The 18,605-nt window shown below is 63.0% G+C and overlaps 1 protein-coding gene across 3 annotated transcripts in view; it reads left to right on the top strand.

Moving 5' to 3' along the window:
- Window positions 1-18,605, top strand: part of PIK3R3 (phosphoinositide-3-kinase regulatory subunit 3) — a 129,896-nt gene that overhangs the window by 31,485 nt on the left and 79,806 nt on the right. For all 3 annotated transcript variants that reach the window (XM_090050402.1, XM_090050403.1, XM_090050404.1), the window contains exons 5-7: window positions 492-623; window positions 7,138-7,339; window positions 7,777-7,862. In XM_090050402.1, coding sequence (XP_089906528.1) covers window positions 492-623; window positions 7,138-7,339; window positions 7,777-7,862 — 420 coding nt within the window. The remainder of the gene's footprint in view (window positions 1-491; window positions 624-7,137; window positions 7,340-7,776; window positions 7,863-18,605) is intronic.

Raw genomic sequence — 18,605 nt, 5'->3', positions numbered from 1 at the left:
GTTGCTCCTGTTGGATATGCCTGTGGCTCCGTAGTGACACGAATGCCTGCTGCAAAGGAGGGGTCTATCACACGGGCCGCGTGTGGCCTCCGTTTTGGGAGGCCGGGCACAGGGAAATGCCCGGCAGCAACGTCCCTCTGGGAAGGGGGAAGCCTTTGGGGGCTGGCGACAGCACTGGAGGAGACTTGTCTCTCTTGCGATCGCCGGCGATTATTTCTAGGCAGCTCCTCACTCAGCGGGAATCGGCTCCTGCTGATAGTTGTGGCCTCCCCTGGTTTGCCTTCCTGCAAGGGAGAGGACGGGGGTCCTGCAGAGCCGTGCCCCATCCCCTGCCCCTGCGTGGGGGGCGGGGGTCATCCAGCGGCTGAAGGGCCGGGCCGGGGACGAGCGCTGAGCTCTGCTCCCGGCGCCGAGGCCGCGCCGGGCACACGCGTGTGACACTGTTCCCGCGTCGGGCACACGCGTGTGACGCTGTTCTTCTCCCTTCCCAGACCCCTCGGCGGTCGACTTGGACTCCTACGACGGGCCGGCCCTGGCCGAGGCGCTGACGTGGTACCTGCAGGAGCTGCCGGGCCCCCTGGCCCCCCCGGCCGTGTACAGCGAGCTGGTCCACGCTGCTCAAGGTACGCCGCCCTCTCCGGCCGCACCGGGGCAAGTAGATGAGGGGGCATGCGAGCCCCCAGGCCTCTAGGCCTGGGGCCTGGGTGTCGGGTGCTGCCAGGGACGTGGGAGTGCTGTCAGCCCCGGCTGCCCAGGCCCGTGAGCTGCTCAAGAAGGGCACGGCCTCGTGCGTCTCCCTTTGCATGGGCCCCGCTAGCCTCGGGCGCGGCTGCAAGAGGCCCGTCAGACCGGCGCGGGGCTGGAGGCAGCAGGGGAATCCCGGCCCCCGGCCCGAGCGCTCGGTCAAGGTCAAGGAATCGATCACCTTTAAAAGCGATGCCCCGGCTCCCCTCGCCCATCGCCGGCCGCGCAGCTGGCGACCTCGCAACCTCGGGGGACGCTGGCGCCTCTCACCGGCCCGTCGTCCCCGCCGCGTCCATCGCTGGGACGATGCCTCAGGGAGCGGGTTGGGAGCAGCTGCAGCCAGACTGCGAGCTATTAATGAGCTGGGGGAGGTAGCTGGCGGTGTTAGTTTGCAGTCAGGGGAGATTTGCACCTTATAGACCAACTCGGATCCAGCCCAGGGGCCCTGCTTCTCTGGGACTCTGCGGTTCAAAGGGTTTGGAGCCAGACTGCGCCCATCTCCGAGACGTGCATCTTGCCGGCGCAAGGCACCTCTGCCGGCAGCACGTCTCATTGCGGCCCGGGCTCGCGCTCAAACCCCCGCGCTGACCAGAGACCAGGGGCCTGAGGCTTTCCTCCGAAGCTCTGCACAGACCACGCGTGGGGATTTTCCCCGGAGAGGACCGGCAACTTGAGGCTCTGGATGTGAGCTAGCAAGGGTAGGGCACGATTCCCTGGGTCCTTGTCCAGACGAACACGCGTGTGCACGTGCACACGTGCCGAACCCAGCCGTGGGCCTTCTCCGGCTCGCCTCTGTGCCAGCAACGAGGCGCTGGCTTTGCTTCGCCAGGAACCGGGGAGATGGGTTGGAAAAATGCATTAAATCTCTCCAAATCCCACCAAGTATGCATGGGACGCTCTCCCGTCTGGGCACCCGGCAGAGGTGGAGCGGTCTCCAGCGCTGACGATCCAGGAGCGGGGCCGGTGCAGCCTGCCCATGCCAGGAGGCCCCGCGACTGCCAAATCCCTGCAAGGCTGGCCCAGAAAGAAAGCATTATTACAATAGTTTGGCTCCACAGCGGGGACATTTTTCCTGTGATCTAGTCAGCTTTTGGCTTTATAAGGGCATAGACGAATCCTCGCTCTCTTAGTGCAGCGTGTTGGAAGCACCTTTCGGTCTCTGCAAAGTCTCTCCAGCCCCCGTGCAACCGTATGGGATTGCTTTAAAGGCTTCAGTTTAGTTGGCTTTTTCCCTTAAGCAACAGGCCACAGGCTCAACCCCGCAAAGGCCGGAGCAGATGGGGCCCCCGGACACCACCACAGCCAGGCTGGGATCCTCTTGGCGGTCAAGAGGAAATGGGGACCAGTCCGATGGCACATCCTTCTGCATATAAGCTCCACCCCATCTCCATAGAAACAGGGCACTTTGCATATGTTAATGGCTCAGGGGAGGGGGAGGCGGGTCCCGATTCCCGTTCGGGGAGCTGAAAGATCCAGCGACTTGCCCAAGGCTAAGCAGAGAGTCTGTGGCAGGGGTGGGAATGTAGTTTTCTGACTTCAGGGCACTCAGATGGAAAGGTATAGCCCAAAAAGCGCTGCAGGGGTGTTTCTAGACTGGGTCCTGCCTCTCAGCTGGGTACAAGGGGAACTGGGGAGTTTGGTCCCCAAAGGGGGCTCCTGTCTCCCAGGAGACTGCCATGACCCCCAGGCTACGGGCTGGGCTTGGAGGGAGACTCCTCAACCCTCCTGTCAAAGATGCCAGACCCCCACGGCCAGATGGAGATGGAGATAGGGGGGTTGCCGCCTTCTGGAGTGGGGGCACAGCCTCCACCTGGGACCTCTTGAGCACCTATTATCGACCCTTTACGGCAGCAGGACGCTGGCCGCCGCGGCCCCCCGCTTTCCCTGGGGCAGGTGCGGGCGTGATGTGCCAGGGCTGATGATGGTTGTGCTAAGAGGTTAGATGATGGATGTGTCTGGGCTGGTTTGGACAGGGCCGATCCTGCCTCAGGCCAGGGTTCGACTGTACGTGAGCTCTCCCACTCCTTCTGGTGCTCTGTGATTTTATGAAACGAAAGGGCTTGTCTGTACTGGCACGGAAACCCAGCTGGGACTTGGAGGGCTCAAGCCGGGCGAGGGCAGCCCGCAGCATTGCCCCTCTGTGCCGAGCAAGCCGCGAGGGAGGACAAGCGCTTTGTAACCCCGATGGTGGATCATACCCTGGGCAGGCACGAATCGCAGCCAGGGCCGGCGCGGCTCGAGGGCTGGGATGCACGCACGCTTGGCGTTGCAGCTCCTCCCTCCCCGCCGGCCCAGCAGCCGGCCCGGGGGATGCCCTGTGCAGCCCAGGCTGTGCTCCGCGGCTCCACGTGCAACCCTGGCAGGCGGGCGATGAGGGTTCATGCCCCCTCGGACACAGGACCGACGTCTTCAAAGCCACGGGGCCTGGCGTCGAGCTGTGGTGCTCACTGTGCCCGACCCGCCGTCGAGACCGTGTCTCACTTCAGCCCCGACAAGAGCATCAGCCAGGGAAGACCCCGCGGTCCCCAGAGCAGAGGGGCCTGGGTCCTCTCCCGGCATCTCCACCAGGCAAGGGCGGCTTGTCCTGGGTCATCAGCCCCATTGGGGATTCGCGGCCTGGATCCCCTTTCCTTCTCCAGCCTGGGCTTCGCAATGAGCTTCCCTCCCTCCTCCCGCTGCTGCAGCACCCGGTACCAGCCAGGCGACAGAGCCCCCGTAATCCGGACGTGCCTCTTGCAAGCGTGTTATCATCAGGACCACGAGCAGGCAGGCCTGGCCGAGCAGGGTCGTGGCTTTCTGCCCTGGGACGCCCCGGGGACTGCTGTCTGGTCACGCCGTAGCTCCCGGCTGCGTCGGCTCCCCCGGCAGCCGTCGGACGTGATCCTGGTCCGCAGCAAGACGCGGGGTTCACGTCCACGAGCAAATCTCATGCTGGGCGTCATTTCAGACCTGCTCCATCGTGATCTCACCGCCCATCCCCTCCGGCCGGAGCTGAAATAGCACCTCCCTGCTTGCTCGTCCCACGCCCTCCGCGATGCATAAGCCCCATACCGCTGCCCGCAAAGGAGGAGTCCCCTTCAGTTCCGGGACCTCTCTTGGATTGAAAGGATCTGGACACACATCTGACCCAGAAAGGTCCCCTTTCTTCCCCCGCTTTCCCAGGACAGCCGCCCCAGCGCCGAGTCCTGTCAGCAGATGTTTCAGGGCAGCTTTCTTCTCCTTGCTCATTAGCGACTCCCGTTGCCCTTCGCGGCGTCTGCGGCACCGTACACCGATCCGGCCCCAGCCTCCCATAGAAGTAATACAAAACCCGGCTGCTCTCTCCCACAGAAGTAATACAGAATAAACCCCTGTATCGTTGACTCTAATCCCCTTAGGCATCGCGTGTGCCGGCAGCTGAGATATCTCTGCGCGGAGCCTGGGAAAGAGACGGGCCGGTAGGGAGGGGGCCACAGAAGGGCCCCCGTGGGATATGTCCCAGCTGGGGCAGATCTCGCATTTGTAGGGGAAGAGCTGGAGCCGGTGCTGCCTCAAGGGACGTAATGGGCAAGGTGCAGGGAGCGTGCCATGGATGGGTGCACAGGAGCGTGCAAGGGGTGGATGGAGGGTGTGAGCGGCGGTGGGGGCAGGAGAGGTGGGCGACGTGGGGATCATCGGACAGACAGATGGACATGTACTGCGTGGATGGAGGGGGGGATGGGGACGGCTATGTGGGCGGGGGGGATGGACACAGAGGCAGGAGGGCTGGATATGCACGTTGGGTGGACGGGGAGACGGATATGTAGGCAGGGCGCGTGGAGGAATGGGGGGCACCAGCCTTTAAGGGCCCCCGCCCCAGCTCCGGCAGGCACACACGGGTGACACCCCCCGTCCAAGACTTGCTGGCACCGTCCGTCCCTGTGTGCCCGCTCCCCCCCGCGCTACCTCTGTGCAACGTCCCCCTCCTCGGGCACGAGAGCCACCCGCCTGCCCCCCCGCCCAGCCACCGAGGCGCCCCGCTCCCTGCTGAGACCCCCGCCTGCTCCCGGCAGGGCCCACAGGGACCCCGCGTCTCGTCCGGCCTCCCCGCTCTGGCCTTCTGGGGAGGAAATCAAAGGCAGCTTCCAAACTCAATTAGAAAGCAATTAGCCGGGCCAGCTCGTTAAGCGACTTCAAAGGGACCCCAGCCCTGGAGTTCCTCAGATCCTCAGGCCAAAGCAAGGAGGACGTGACAGACGGGAGCTACTGGGGGGATTTCCGACCTCCTCCGCCCCCCTTTTTCTTTTCTTCCCCAGGGCGCACCAGCCCTCTAAAGCCTGGGCAGGAGGCAGGGCAAAGCTGCACCTTGCAGACTAACTAAGCCAGCCACGCATGAGCTGGTGTGAGCAGCAGCTCGCTGCATCGGACGCTGTCGTCTTAACACGTTGCCGGGGACCCGCGGCACAGAGCACCGGGCCCAGTCCTTGGTGCGGTGTGAAAGCTGCCAGCTGGAAGTCCCTTTCGCCCCCCTCGGCCTGGAGCCGGGCACCGACGTTGCCACGTGCTTGCGACACGCGGGCCCGCAAGCCCTGAGGCTGGCAGGTCCCGACCCGGAGCTCGTCTAGCAGGGGCTGATGCTCACCCCCGGCTGGGAGCAAGGCTGGGAAACCCAGGGGCCGCCGGGGGGTCCTTGCCATCCCCGACTCCCGGGATCCTGGACTGGGAGGACCCACGCCGGCGCCTGGTCCCTATGGGGCGTGCCGGGCGCAGGCAGGCGGGAGCCGAGGGGAGTCTGTCCTGGGGGGTGCATGCAAGACCCTTGCTCATAGCCGGGGGCACTCGGGGCCCGCGCGCGATCCGACCGCCCGGCTGAGCCTGTGCCCCGGGCAGGAGCTGGGAGAGATGCCGGGGCGCGTGGAGATGGAGCCCAAGCCCAGCGGGGTCCCGGCGCGAGGCAGATCCCGGAGGGCCGAAGCTGGGGAGGCTGCTGCAGCCTGAGCCAGACGGGGCCCCTGGGGCACCCCTCAGCTGGCTCCCCAGTTCCCCCGGGCCGTCTCATCCCCCGCTCGGCGCTGATTGTGATTGCTCTCCCCACAGTCTCGTTAGGGGGACCCTCGCTGCCAGCCGCCTCGTTAGCGCTCCACCCTGTCTCCCAGCAGCCTTGTTACAGGGCTCCTTCCCCGCTCATTAGCCAGGATGATTAATTAGGCGTCGGGGTGTTGCTGTGGGTGCCCGTTGCAGGGAGGAGAGGCACGAGCAGAGCACATGCAGCGTCCAGGCGTCCGTCTGCCCGTCCATCCTGCTGTCCCCAAGTGCTCCTGGCATTAACGACCATCCCCATCACGCTGGCTGTCCAAGGCTCGCCTCCATAGGCCCCCGGGCCAGGGGGATGCAGCTGAGATGCTCCTACTCCATCCCATCCCTGCAGAACAAGCTCCAGCCTCGTGCAGGGGGTCCCGGGAAACCCTGCCCACTGTGTTGGCGTCCCACCAGAGAGAGCTTAATACCGCTCTGCCCGAGAGGCACGCGGCACGCTGTCCCCCCAGGAACGTGCCTAAATCCCTTGGTGGGGGTGGGGCTAAGTGACTGGGCCAAGGGCACACCGGAAGGCGGTGGCACCGAGCTCAGCGGCGTGAATCTGGATTTAATCCTGTATCAGAGAAGTTGGCATCTGGGCCGTGCACGCTCTGGCCTCAGAGAGCTCCGGGGTAGTCAGGGGGGCGCTGACCCGCCCAGGAGGGGGGGGCAAATCAGGCGGTACATGGAGGCCACCTCCGCCTAAGTGACCCAGAACCTAGGGTCCCCCACTTTCGCAGCATGCCTTGATGTTGAGAGGGCTGGCCCTTGACATTTGGCAGAAGGCAGCCATGGCCCAGATGTATGCACGTGCTCCGGGGCGAGGATTTTTAATCCCCGTGATGCTTCTCCCATCTCGGTCCCAAGTTGACGAAGTGACTCCCCCCTGCCATGTGCTGCTTTCCTGGCCTGAGCATCCCCGGACTCGATCACAGGGGCCTGGCAGGTTTAGGAGCCTTCCCTGCCAAGTGCACTGCTCCAACCAGTGGTAACGAAGCGGGGAGTAGTGTAGACAGGGCTCCTGCGGCTGCCGGGCACAGGACTCGCGCCTCCCAGCTCTGCCTAAGCTGGGTCAGGCCGATGTCACGTGCAGAGTGCCAGGAGCCAGGCCACGCTCCTGCACGGGTCCGAGGGGGGTGAATTTGGGGCAGGAGGGCCCTGGAGATGATGCTTGAGGCCCTTGTGCCTGCAGTGAGGAGAGGCTGGGCGTGGGAAGATGGGCAGAACGACCGGAGAAGGGGAGCTGGGACGGCGCCTCTGCCCCGGGGGTGACGTGGTCTGGGGGAGAGGAGACGGGACTCCGGAGAGCCAACTCCAGACGGTAAACGCTGCCCTTCCCTCGTGTCTCCCTCCCCGCAGAGACCCCGAGCCTGGAGGAATGCAGCCAGCGCGTGAGGGCCGTCCTGGAGACCGCCGGCCTGCCCCCGCCGCATCGCCTCCTGCTCCAGCACCTCAGCTGCCACTTCTGCCGCCTGGGCCAGAAGAGCGGCTGGAGCCGGCCGGCCGCCCGGGCACTGGGTGAGCTCCTCGGAGAGCTGCTCTTCCACGCCGCGCTGACCAGGTGAGGCTGCCGGATGAGGCCCTGCCTGTGCTTGCTCAGCAGTGCATGCAGGGTCGTGCCCCCCGCTCTCAGGGCTGCCCCCGTCCTTCACGTAAAGCTTCTTGTTTCCCAGGGGCCTATCTGCTGCAACCCAGTCCCAAATTAATATCTAGTGTCTTGAGCAACTCGGGGCACTGGCCCAGGCTCCTGGGTCTGCTTTGGGCCTCCAGCCTTGATTTGTCCCTCTGTGAAATGGGTGCATTAATCCTACTCTGAGTCCATGCGGCTGACTCCGATGCGACGTTCCACCCACCGGGGCCGTGATGAGTGGCTGCGGTCCTCTCTGGCACCAGGCTTGTTCCCAAAGGGACCAGGGCAGACGCCGGGCGCGCACACCCAAACGCGTTACTCGCCGCTCCTTCCAGCGCCCCCTTCACCTCCCGCCCTTCTCTCCCCAGCACGGAGGTGAACCCGGAGCACCACGCGAAGATCATCGAGGCGCTCATCCTGGCTGGAGGCGCGGCCGAGAGGGACGTGGCACCCGGTAGGGAAGGGGTTTCCATGGGACAGGCGGGTGGACAGGGCGCGGGATCTCCCCAGCTCAGGCCAGCTGGCTGCATCGCTGGTCTGGTCTCTCGGCATGCCCGAGGAGCTAGGATTGCCTGCCGGCGGTGAAGCAGCCCATGCCACAGACGGGGCAGCGCTGGCTCTCCAGGTCGAGGGGTCGCGTGCGGTGACCCCAGGCTGCAGGGCAGAGCCGAAGGCGCTTGTTTTTCCCCAGGTGCCTGGGTTTTGCTGGCTGCCGCGTGGGGCCGGGAAGGAATTTGTTCCCCTCCTGTTGCTACAGGGCCAGGGCTTTTTTCACCTCGCTCAGAGGCACTGGGTGGGCTGGGGATGGGGCTGGCACCAACCCACTGGGTCCTGGCTGAAGGGTCTTGCCCCCGCGCTCAGGCTCAGAGCGACGCTGCGCTGGGGGCAGGAAGCGGGGGGTCGCCTTCCTCTTCAGCCTCTACCTGGGCTCTCTTGAGTGCATATCAACCCCCTGTGCAGCAGCAGGACGTTGCCTGCGGTCCCCTTGCCTCCCCGCGGCAGGTTCGGGGGCGATGTCAGCGTTGTCCGTGCAGCCCTCTTCCTCGGCTCTCTCGAGGTACCTTTGAACCCGCCCGGCAAGGGCAGGGCACTGCCAGCCCTCGCCCCCCTGCTTTGCCTGGGGCAGGTTGGGGGGCGCAGGGTCTGTGGGCAATGCCCCGTAGGCCCGAGCGCGTGCTTTCCGACTCGGGAGTGCCAGCCCAGGGCTCCTGCGGCTGGCAGTATCGGCGTGGGACGGCGCAGACACTCCCTGCTTTTCACTGCGATCAAGATGTTCCTCTGGCAATTTGCAGCGTGGTGGTGCCGCCCGGGGCAGAGACGGGAGATCCAAGGCTGCCTCCCCTCCTGACTCCTCTGCGCACAGTCATTAGCGCTTGATTGGCAGCACGGCGCAGCCGGGCTTCAGCAGCCACCCGGCTTTAATTGCTCTGCAGGGAATAGCCGAGGGGATGTGCCTGGTGCTGGTGGCGCCTGGGATGGGGCCAGCCCGCGCGGGGAGGGAGGGGAAGCCGGTTGCGCTCCCAGCTGTAGTTTCTGGCCACAGGTGGTTTGTTTCCGCTGCTTTCAGCGCCGCCGGGTCCCGGTTCTGGCCTCGCGTCTGCCACCTGGCTCGAGGTCGCGGTGGTCGGCTTTACCGTGTCCCCCAGTTGCACCGAGCGGTTGTTTCGCAGGCGCCGGTAGTCGGGATCGCCGGGGCCGTAGCGCAGTGCCGGAGGCAGGCTGGCGGCGCGCCTGGTCCCCGTGGCAAGGTGTCAAGTCAAGGGGTGAGGTGGTGTCGTGGCCCACGCGGATGGTAGATCAGAGCCCAGCAGGGCAGGGGCAGAAACTGAGATGAGGCAGGAGGTCCAAGGAGCGTGCACAGCAGGGATGCTGCTGGGACGAGTCCCGCAGGGTTTCGTAGTCCCCTGTCAGGGGAACCCCATAGATTCCCCCCGGCGTCCCCAGCCGACCCGCTGCCCGGCGGTGCTGAGGACTCGGCCTCTGCCGACGGGCTTGGCTGCTCTGGGGTGCAACCCCCCTGCTCCTAACACCGCTCCGTTGAGCCTCCCTCCTCGCGGGAGCGATGGCTCGTGTAGGGGAAGCGAGGACAGGGCTCTCCCCAGGGCTTCCCGCAGCAAGGACTGGCCCGTCTACCTGCGCCTGGTCCTGCCTGTTTGCAATGGAGTGAATGGAGCTACGCCTGTCGAGTTAGATGTGAAAACCAAACATGCGCTCGCAGTGGAGAAGTGCATGCGGCGGGGTTGCTTTTCTCTCTGGCTGTCTTTATTTCAGGTCACCCTCTGCTTCCCAGCGTGCTGAGACTTTGGCCAGGATTTTTCTGGCGTCCGCTCCTGACTCAGTTGAGCTCTTTGAGTGGGATGGAGAGAAACTGCCAGCTCTGGCTCCTCTTCCCAGGTCTGATGGGCTTGTTCGTACCTCCCGATAAATCTGCCAGGAGGTTGGGGTGGGCTTGTGCGCCGCAAACAAACACGCAAGCAGAGGGAAGTAGCAGAACAGGTCGTTCCTTTGGGGCTAGATTCATACAGGGGCCGCAAGCATCGTCGTGTCCCGAAGTTGCATGTCACGTGCATGACCTTTTGGCTCAAAATGCATTTTAAGAAGAGGTGATTATTTTTAAAGGCCTGGAAAACACCATCAATGCCCAGAGGTTTCCACGCAGCTTGCGCTCCTTCCCTGTCTCCCTCGTTTACAGTCCCCGCGGTGTGTTTGGCGCGCTGAGCTTTGAAGGCTGAGCAGAGCCCTGCACATATGCATGGCGTTATGGCCTCGAGGACGATTTAGGGCAGCGCGTTCTTGCAGCTGGGGAGATTTGCAAGGGCAAGACGATGCTTTGACAATCAGAAACCAAAGGAGGGGGAAGAGCAGAGCTGTGAGTAGAGCCAAAGGGATGTTTGCTTGTTGCCGCATGGGGCGGGGGGGATTTCTGCCCCGTCCCCCTCGCTGTTTCACGTGCTGTGGGCTGGGCACCTTTCTCAGAGGCGCTGGGTGCCGGCTGCAGCTCAGGCCGGGGATTTGGACTGGGCTGTGCCAATGCTCCTGCTGGGACATAAACCTGGAGGGTCCTGGCTGGAGGGTCTTGCACTTCTGCTCAAGGTCAGTCCGATGCCATATTTGTGGTCAGGAAGGGATTTTCCCCCCGGTCAGATTGGTCCAGACTGGGAGGTTTTGCCTTCCTCTGTGGCAGGGGCACAGCCTCTGCCCGGGGTTTCTTGATGTGCATTAACAACCTGCGCGGCCGCAGGGCGTTGGCCGCCGCGGTGCCCCTGCCTTCCCTGCGGCAGGTTCAGGTGCAAAGTCTGGTGTTGTGTCAGAGGTGACACAGCTTGCTGAGAGGTCGGGTGATGGGTTTGTCTGGGCTGGTTTGGACAGGGCTAATCCTGCCCCAGGCAGGGGTTGGCCTAGACGTGACGTCCGGAGCTCCCTTCCAGCCCCGCGGCAATAGGAGTCTGTGCTGCTGCGAGACAGGGCACTGCTCCGTCCTGCACAACGCCACAGGTTCGGTCTCTTGTCCGTGGGCAGCGCGGTGTTTGCCAGCACGTACCCGGCCGTGGTCTCATTCATAAATCGTCGTCCGCCCCCAAACTTTGCCACACTTTAATTGCCAAGATAATACAGCCGTGACCTGACTCACCCTGCTTTGCTTTCCCGCTTTCCCGGCACCTCCAGGGATCCGCGCTGGACCATTGCCACGCGACTCCGGCGAGGCGTCGCTCCACAGGCCTGGCGAACAGCCCCTTGGCTACCGGCCTCGTTATCTTCCCCCCTCTCCGTTTGCTTCGTCCCTGCATTGGCACTGACCGAGCTTGTGACCTCCTTGGGTCACCGCAGCCTGTACCACTCTGGGCGCGTGCACAGCGCTGAGCGTGGTCCCAGCCTGATCGTCGTGCAAATCCCTGCACCGTTCTGGGATTAACCGAGAAGAAAGGACACGCGCGAGAAGCCCGAGACGGGAGGAAAAGGGGCAGAGGATCTTGCTTTGCAGCCAACACCTCACCTGGGCGCCAGCGCGAGGCCTGAGCTGCCAGGCCTGCATCCCCGCCGTGGGCAGTATGCTTATGCTAGAGACCAGAGGCTTGGTTCAGACAAGACCCTCCGTTTCCCCAGGCGTGCCAGGCAGTGGTCCCCGGGCGCTGCCCTGCACACCATCGTCCCTGCCTGCCATGTCAGCATTTCCCTCGTGGTCTTGCCATACCCTGGAGCCTCCTGGCGCCTCGTAGCGCTGCTGGGGGCAGCCTCTCCGGCGAGCGTGCGGGGCTCGGCCGGAGCCTTGGCTCGCTGACCGGCCGCGCACGTTTTGCAGCCTCGGACGGGCAGCGGCGAGCCGGGGGGAATGCGAAGAATGCAGCAGGGAGCCTTGGCTCTGGGCGGCTGCATTCCTCCCCGGGCGGCTGCGCTGCGCCACGTTCCCCGCGCCGCTCCTTTTCTTTCCTTGATAGCAAGTCCAGGACCACCCTCCGCAAGCGGGGTTTCGCCGTCCCCGCTGTCTTCCTCTCTCCCCGCAGCTGGAAGAGGTGCGGCGTGGCCTCCACCCCCCGTGCACACTCATGCACGTGGTCCTGCAAATGCACACGCTGCACACGTGTGCATATACACGCAAAAAAACGGACACCCACACGTGTGCATCGCACAGTCGCTGCCGGGTTATCCACAGGGCCTGCATTGCCTCTCGCACTCCCTGGCCCGCACCGCGGCGCCCGGCCGCAGGGCACTTGTCTCAGCTGATGCCGCGTTATCAGTCCGGCCGTGCCTGGGGGGAGCTGCCCAGAGAGGCTGTATGCTGGCGCACGTCAGGCCTGGCCCGCCCTGGCAGCGCATCCAGCTGCAGGCGCCAGGGATCTCCGAGGCTCCCGGCATCTCCGGGCAGGGCAAAAGGGCAGGGAGGAGCGGCTCCGCTTGTCCAGGGCTTCCAGCCATAATGTCCGTGAGTAACATCTATGAGGCAGGGACCGGGCTGATTTCTTTCTCCTTCCAGCTCTGCAGAGAAAGCCGCTCTTTCTGGGAAGCCCCATGCCCCCGGGTCCTGCTCTGTGTGTCTGCCACTCCAGCCTGGAGCCTCCTGCTGCTGCGCCCGGGGGTACGCCCCAGCTCTGCTGTGGCCCTGGTGCAGAGGGGGAAACCGAGGCATTGAGAGCAAAGGCTCCCCAGGCAGCCTCGTCGCAGGGCAGGGAATTGAAACCAGGGGTCTGGCGTCCCTGACCACTGGGCCGCCTTTCCCTGTGCCTGATTCTCTGCACTGCGGTTCCCCGACGAGCATTTTTTTGCCTTCCTGGAGCTCCCCTCCCATCTCCCAGCGCGGTGCAAACATAAAGAAAGCAGCACCCATGACGCTTGGGCTTCATGGAGCAGGCTACCGAGGCCCGGGGAAACCAGGGCTTGAGCACAGCCCACCAGGCAGAGCCAGGGAAGGGAGCAAGTGTCGCGGGGAAGAGCTGCAAGCAGGGGTCCTTCTGCTCCCAGGGTGGCAGGGCCCTGCGTCTAGAAGAAAGAGGCAGCTGGTGTGAGCCTGGGATGGGGCCAGTGACGGAGAGGCCGAGCGCTGGGATGCACTGGAGCTGTGAGGGGCTGAGGATGGAGGAGACGGGGCCCATAAGCAGCACTGAGATGAGGGTGCCGGGGGGCACCTAACGGGCACCGGATGGATGAGTTTAGCTGGACCAGCTTCAAACCACGGGAGCCAGCTCCAAGCCTCCTCTCCTGTCCCATCCTGCACTGGCCCAGCCACTGCCCCGGATGGAGCGGCTCTTCCACGAGGCGCTGAGCCTGCGACCTACGCGTCGGGTGCAAGCGCCCTTTGCAGCTGGAGAATACCCCGAGCCTCGTTTTCCTTGGCCCCGTTGCACCCTGTGTCTCGCCGGTGCCCTTCCTGGCCTCACCCCATCCCTCTTCAGCCCAGCGAGATCCTCTGGATGACCCCTCGTGGGACAGGGACTGTGGCGGGGTGGAGGCGAAGGGCCGCGTGTCGCGGCTTCAAAGCGGCAGGCCCCGATCGGGGTGGGGATGTGGTCTCAGCGTGCCACAGCGGGAGCCAGGATGCCGGGGTCCAATTCCCAGATCCTTCGACTGATTCAGTGCGCGTGACTCCTTCGTAACCTGTTTACCTCTGAACAATGAAAGCATTGTGGCTCCTCTGTCATCACGGGATGGTGTTGGGAGGCTTAATTCAATGTTTGCAGAGGGCGAGGAATTATTATTAGCTTCCTAGAAGGAGCCGTAGCTTCCTGGATCAGCCGCCCGGCTCCCGCCACACATGCATGCACACACGCGTGTGCATGGGGGGAGCTGTGGCTTATAATCATAGGTGGGGAGTAGATATAAATACCCAGCCATAACACGGCGGGCGAAGTGCAAATCCCATATAAATAGCAGTCAAGAGTTTACAGCCGGCAAGTGACCTCACCCTGACTCTGGCCTGGATAGACCTCGGGCGAGTGCCTGCGGTTTGGGGCATCATTGCTAATACCCTCGGGGTGAAAGCTCCCTGCCTTCCTCCCACCGTCGCTCTGGCCGGCATTCAACGTCCGGCAGTGATGTTTCGGAGGCCCTGCCTTTCTATGCAGTCCGCAGCCCCCTCGTCACGGCAGGAGAACGAGAACAAGAAAGCAGCCTTTTTGCTCCGTAAAACCCGTGCGTGCTTCTCCAAGCCATTTGCAAAGGGCAGGGGGTGCTGCTTTGTGTGAAAAACAGCGAAGGCATGAAGAGAACATTTTTTTTTGCCTAAATTCCCCTTAAATTTCCTATCCTGGCCATGACTCCAGTGCAGAAGTATGTGAGCTTGGACAAGCCACCGCGGTCCCTCCCTCGGAGGCTGGCGTCGGGCTCCCGTTCACCTCCCCAGGCCTGGCTCCCTGCTCAGGCCGTGTCTCAGCTCTTTCATTTTGTGGCCAAAACCACCTCGCTTTCCGGGCATAAAGGGTGTCCAGTGAAAAAGGAACGCTTTCCAGGCAAACACGTGTTTTCTGCAGTCACTTTTTCACCCCTCACAAGCCCTTCATTTCTGTCAAGACCGAGTCTGGAGGGAAAATTTCAGCTTGGCATTAGGGTTAAGGGCATCAAAGCCCACACAGGCATAGTCCTGGGGTGACCCTGGCTGGCTTTGCAGGTGCGTTCAGCAAGGAAATGCCCATTGCTGCCACATACCTCCAGCAGCTTCCTCCATCCATGCCTCCAGCTAGCCCGTCTCCCAGTGAGCTGCTTGCTGCTCCCGGGGTCGCACCCCAAGACGCCAAGGCTTGCTCTGTCTGCCAAAGTCCTGAAATCTCCCCCCAGTCACGGGGTCAGCCTGACAGCCCTAGCACACATAGGCACAGGCCTGGCCATTGGGAACAGGAGGGGTTAATCCCTCTGCCCCATGGAGGCAGAGTCCCCCAGGGTCGTGTCGGAGGGACCTGAGCATCCCCAGGCTGGGAGCAAGGCCGCAATCAGGCCACCCGGGTGCACATCCCAGCCGGGTGCACAGCGGCTGTCTTGCAGCCCCCATGTCATGGGCAGCCCATGGCTCTGTGGTATGTGATGCACGTGATCCAACGTGAAAGTGGGCTGCAGGGGCAGGGCATGGGAGGGGAAGCACCTTGCTGGGACAGATGGCCTGGTGTGTCCCCTCTTTGGTAAAGGGGTGGTTGTGGCTGGCTGCAGGGAGACGTCTGCTCCCGCAGTCTTGGTGCCACACAGAGGCTAAGGGAGAGGACCGTGGCTGTCTGGTCTCCAAGATCCTTTTCTGCCTCTGCGCTGACGAGAAGGGAGTCCCCCAGCCTGTAGGTATGGTGCCGGTTCTTCCTCCCTGGGTGCAGCACCTTGCACTTGTCGGTGTTGGATCCCATCCTGTTCTCATCCGCCCACCCCTGCAACCTGTCCAGGTCCGATTGCAGCCTATTCCTCCTGTCTATAGAGGAGGCAGGTTCCCCAGAGACCCCCAGAAGACCCTGTGCCCCACTTCACAGGGCTTATCGCCTGAGAGGGTTGCAAGGGCTCTGTAGGCTGACGTGGCAAGAGGGTATCGGGCAGGGAAGACTGGGGCTGGGGTGCCTGTATCCACCCGGGGTAGGTGCAGGGGGGCTGGGGCATGAATAGGGGCAAGGGGGGCAGAGCCAGGCCGGGCCCTTTGCACACAGATCCATGCCACCCTCTGAGTGCCCCCTGCCCCGGCTTTCCCCATCTTCCCCCTGCCAGTTACTTTGCACCTCACTGCCTTGGGCCTTTAACCACCCCCTGGGTCGGGACTTCCTGGCTCGCTGGCGACCCCAGCACCCTTTGGGGTGTCCCTGGATGAGACACGGCCGCCTCCAACCCATCCAACCCCCCCTTGGGCCAGCATCGACTGACATCGCGGCTCCTCCGAGCCGGCATGACATCATCTCCCTTCCCTCGCCAGGCGCTATTTATAGGCTCGTTAATTGACTCCCCTTTGCTTTATTATCTGTGCACAGGCTCTTTCTCCCCAGGCTGCAGAAGCCTCTTTTTTTTTTTTTGCTCATGATGCAGCAAAGCTCAGCTCCCCGGCGAAGCAGGCGGGGGGAGGCCGAGAGCAGGGCCCCATCCTGCGAGCCAGATGTGTCCAGGATAAAATTTTCCAGCCGCTCCACGGCCCAGAGGGGAAGGGCTGGAGCCACTCGCTGTGCCCAGGGGAAAGCAGGAGGGAGAGAAAGCACCGACAGCTCAAACTCCCTGCAGTGTTAAGGGGGGGAGGTGGAAGACACATCCCCATCGACGTCTGCCGCCAATGTTGGCCCAGGCTGAACGCGGTTTTGGTTTTCCTTCAATCACCAGCTCCCGGAGTCTTGTGAAACCCAGAGGCTATCAGTGTTGCCAGCCTCCAGCGAGGGACCTGCTTAGAAATGAGGCTCCAGGAAGCTCAAAGTCTGGAAGAGAAATGCATTTAGAAAGCAAATGAGGGGTTATTTTTGTAGTCTCATGCTTTCTCCCTGCTGACTTGGCCTCCGATGCCTGGCAATGCCGGGAAAGCGATGACTGTAGTCAAGGCCTGTCGGGTGGAGGGTCCCGACTCACCCCTGGCTGCGGTTGTTTCCCGCATGAAGGCGGCACGGTCTAGAAGCAGGAGACCCCTTGTGTTACGCTTTTGGGGTGCACAATGTGAGCACCCCTTGTCTGTAGGAGTTGCCCATTTCCCTGCCTTACTCTTTTGGCTTCCTGCCCCGGATTCTGGCTTCCCGGGGGGAGGCTGAAGTGAAATCAAGCTGCCTGGGACCTAAAAATAACTTGCAGAGACCTTCCCTAGCGTGAGCTTTCTGCTTTCCAAGGGCTTTGCTCTCAGCGCTAAACTGACGCTGTCTCTTTAAATCAGCTGGCTGTCATTTCATTGGTGGAGCCTGTCACTGGATGAGGACCCATCATGGAGGGGGGGTTCCCCCTGGAGCTTGCTGGGGATCCCACCCGGCTGGTGGAGTTGAATTGCTCTCCCTTGGTAGAGCCAATCGGTTTCCCCCTAGTAACAGCTGGAGCAATTACCGTACTGACCCATATACCACATGCACCTTTCCCCCAAAATTAGCAACTGAGAATTGCAGCGTGCGTCTTAAGTAGGGGAGTGCCAGGGTGATGTTGCAGACACGACAGTCCAGGAATGATGCCAGCGGCAAGGATTTCTTAGGGCAACAATGGATGCCTTGCGTTTGAATGCTGATCTAACTCTATCCCAGCTATATAGTGGGTCAAGTAACAGAGATCCCCTTAAGAAATCCTTGCCTTTCTCTTCAACAGGGAACTTGAATCCAGTTTGATTCAAAGGAAAACTCTTTTTCTTTTTCTTCCTTCTGCCTTCCCAAAGCAAGATGTGTGTCGGGGGGGGGGGGGGGCGCATGGTATGCTAAAAAATACGGTAAAACCTGATGCTCCCCTTTCTTGGGAAGTGAGGGAGCTTTTCTGCATTTCCCGGGCTCGGGGACATGAGCATGGGAGCCATTTCCATGGGGGTTTCTTGCAAAGCCTGCGGGGACGGGACGGGAGCTGGGGAAGGAGACACAGCCCAGAGGAGCAGGGTTTGACGGCAGAGCGAATCAGCAGGTTCCCGGCGGATCCCGCGGGCTTCAGTTTCACGTCGCATCAGGCAGACAGCGCAGGAGTCCCCTAATGCTTCTGTTTAACGGGGTCTGATCTTCCTCGGAGCCTCCTGAAATGTGGACCATCTCCCACGCCGGCTTTTCCCCGAAGCCATCGCTCTTCGGCGGCCTCGCCGGGCCGCGCGCTGCTGAAACGAGAACCTCCCCGGGGCCCGCCAGCCTGGCTGCCGGCTGCCGGATAGAGAAAGGGGATACGTCGCCGGCCAGGAGCAGGAGCACATCTTATCAGCCAGCAAGGCCGGACCTCGGTCTGCCAGGGGCTCTGACAGGCCCCCGGACCAGCGTGGAGGGCATGAAGTGCGTAGTCTCCGAGAGGTGGCACGAGCTAGCATCCCGCCTCAGCCAGGTCTGGCCCCGCATGGGGGGCGAGGGGGCACACCCCCCACCCCTGCCCCTCGCCGCCGGGCTGAGCACAGCACGGTCCAGCCAGCGGGATGCCGGCTACCTTTAGGCTGCACGGTTTCTCCCCGGGGGAGTTGGAAGCCGTGTCCCACCCCAGCCAAGAGCTGCCCGTCTGCAGCCATTGGCTCCGAGGCACGAGGACTGGACCTGCTCCCTGCCGTCCAGTCTGCCCGAGCGCCGTGGGCATGCGGCCGCCGCTACCCCTGGCTTTGCTCTCCGCCTTCAGCTCTTCTCCAGCCGTTTCTCCCCCGCAGCCTCCTCCCAGGCCGTGGCTCTCCCAGCTTGGATGCTGTCCGAGCGCTCACGTCCACATGCTTCCTTCAGCCAATATATGCTGGAGAGGGTCTGTCAGTGCCAGGATGCACGGGTTTGCATTTAATTAGTGCCCATACTTATTGGTGACCTGTCCGCACCACCTTGGCTGCTTATACAATTGTGGAGCACAAGCAGAAGACCCCTAGCCACCCCACGAAGCACAGCAGAGCCAACCCTGAGTGCCTGGGGCCTTCCCCCCTCACATCCTCTCCGAAGCACGTCTCCCATCGGACTGGGGGCTCCCGGACAGCCTGATGCTGGCAGTGGCGAGCCAAGGCTGGAGCTGGTGGTGAGGGGACCGGCCAGCCAGGAGGAGATGCCATCACCCCATCACCCTGTGTCCTCCCCTGCCAGTGCCTACGGGGACTCATGGACTGGCCCCTACAGCGGGTATCAGCGATGGGACC

This window comes from Crocodylus siamensis, chromosome 5 (assembly GCF_052110815.1).
Source record: "Crocodylus siamensis isolate JL-2025a chromosome 5, ASM5211081v1, whole genome shotgun sequence".
NCBI lineage: Eukaryota > Metazoa > Chordata > Crocodylia > Crocodylidae > Crocodylus > Crocodylus siamensis.
This window is presented reverse-complemented; position numbering and strand designations above follow the sequence as displayed.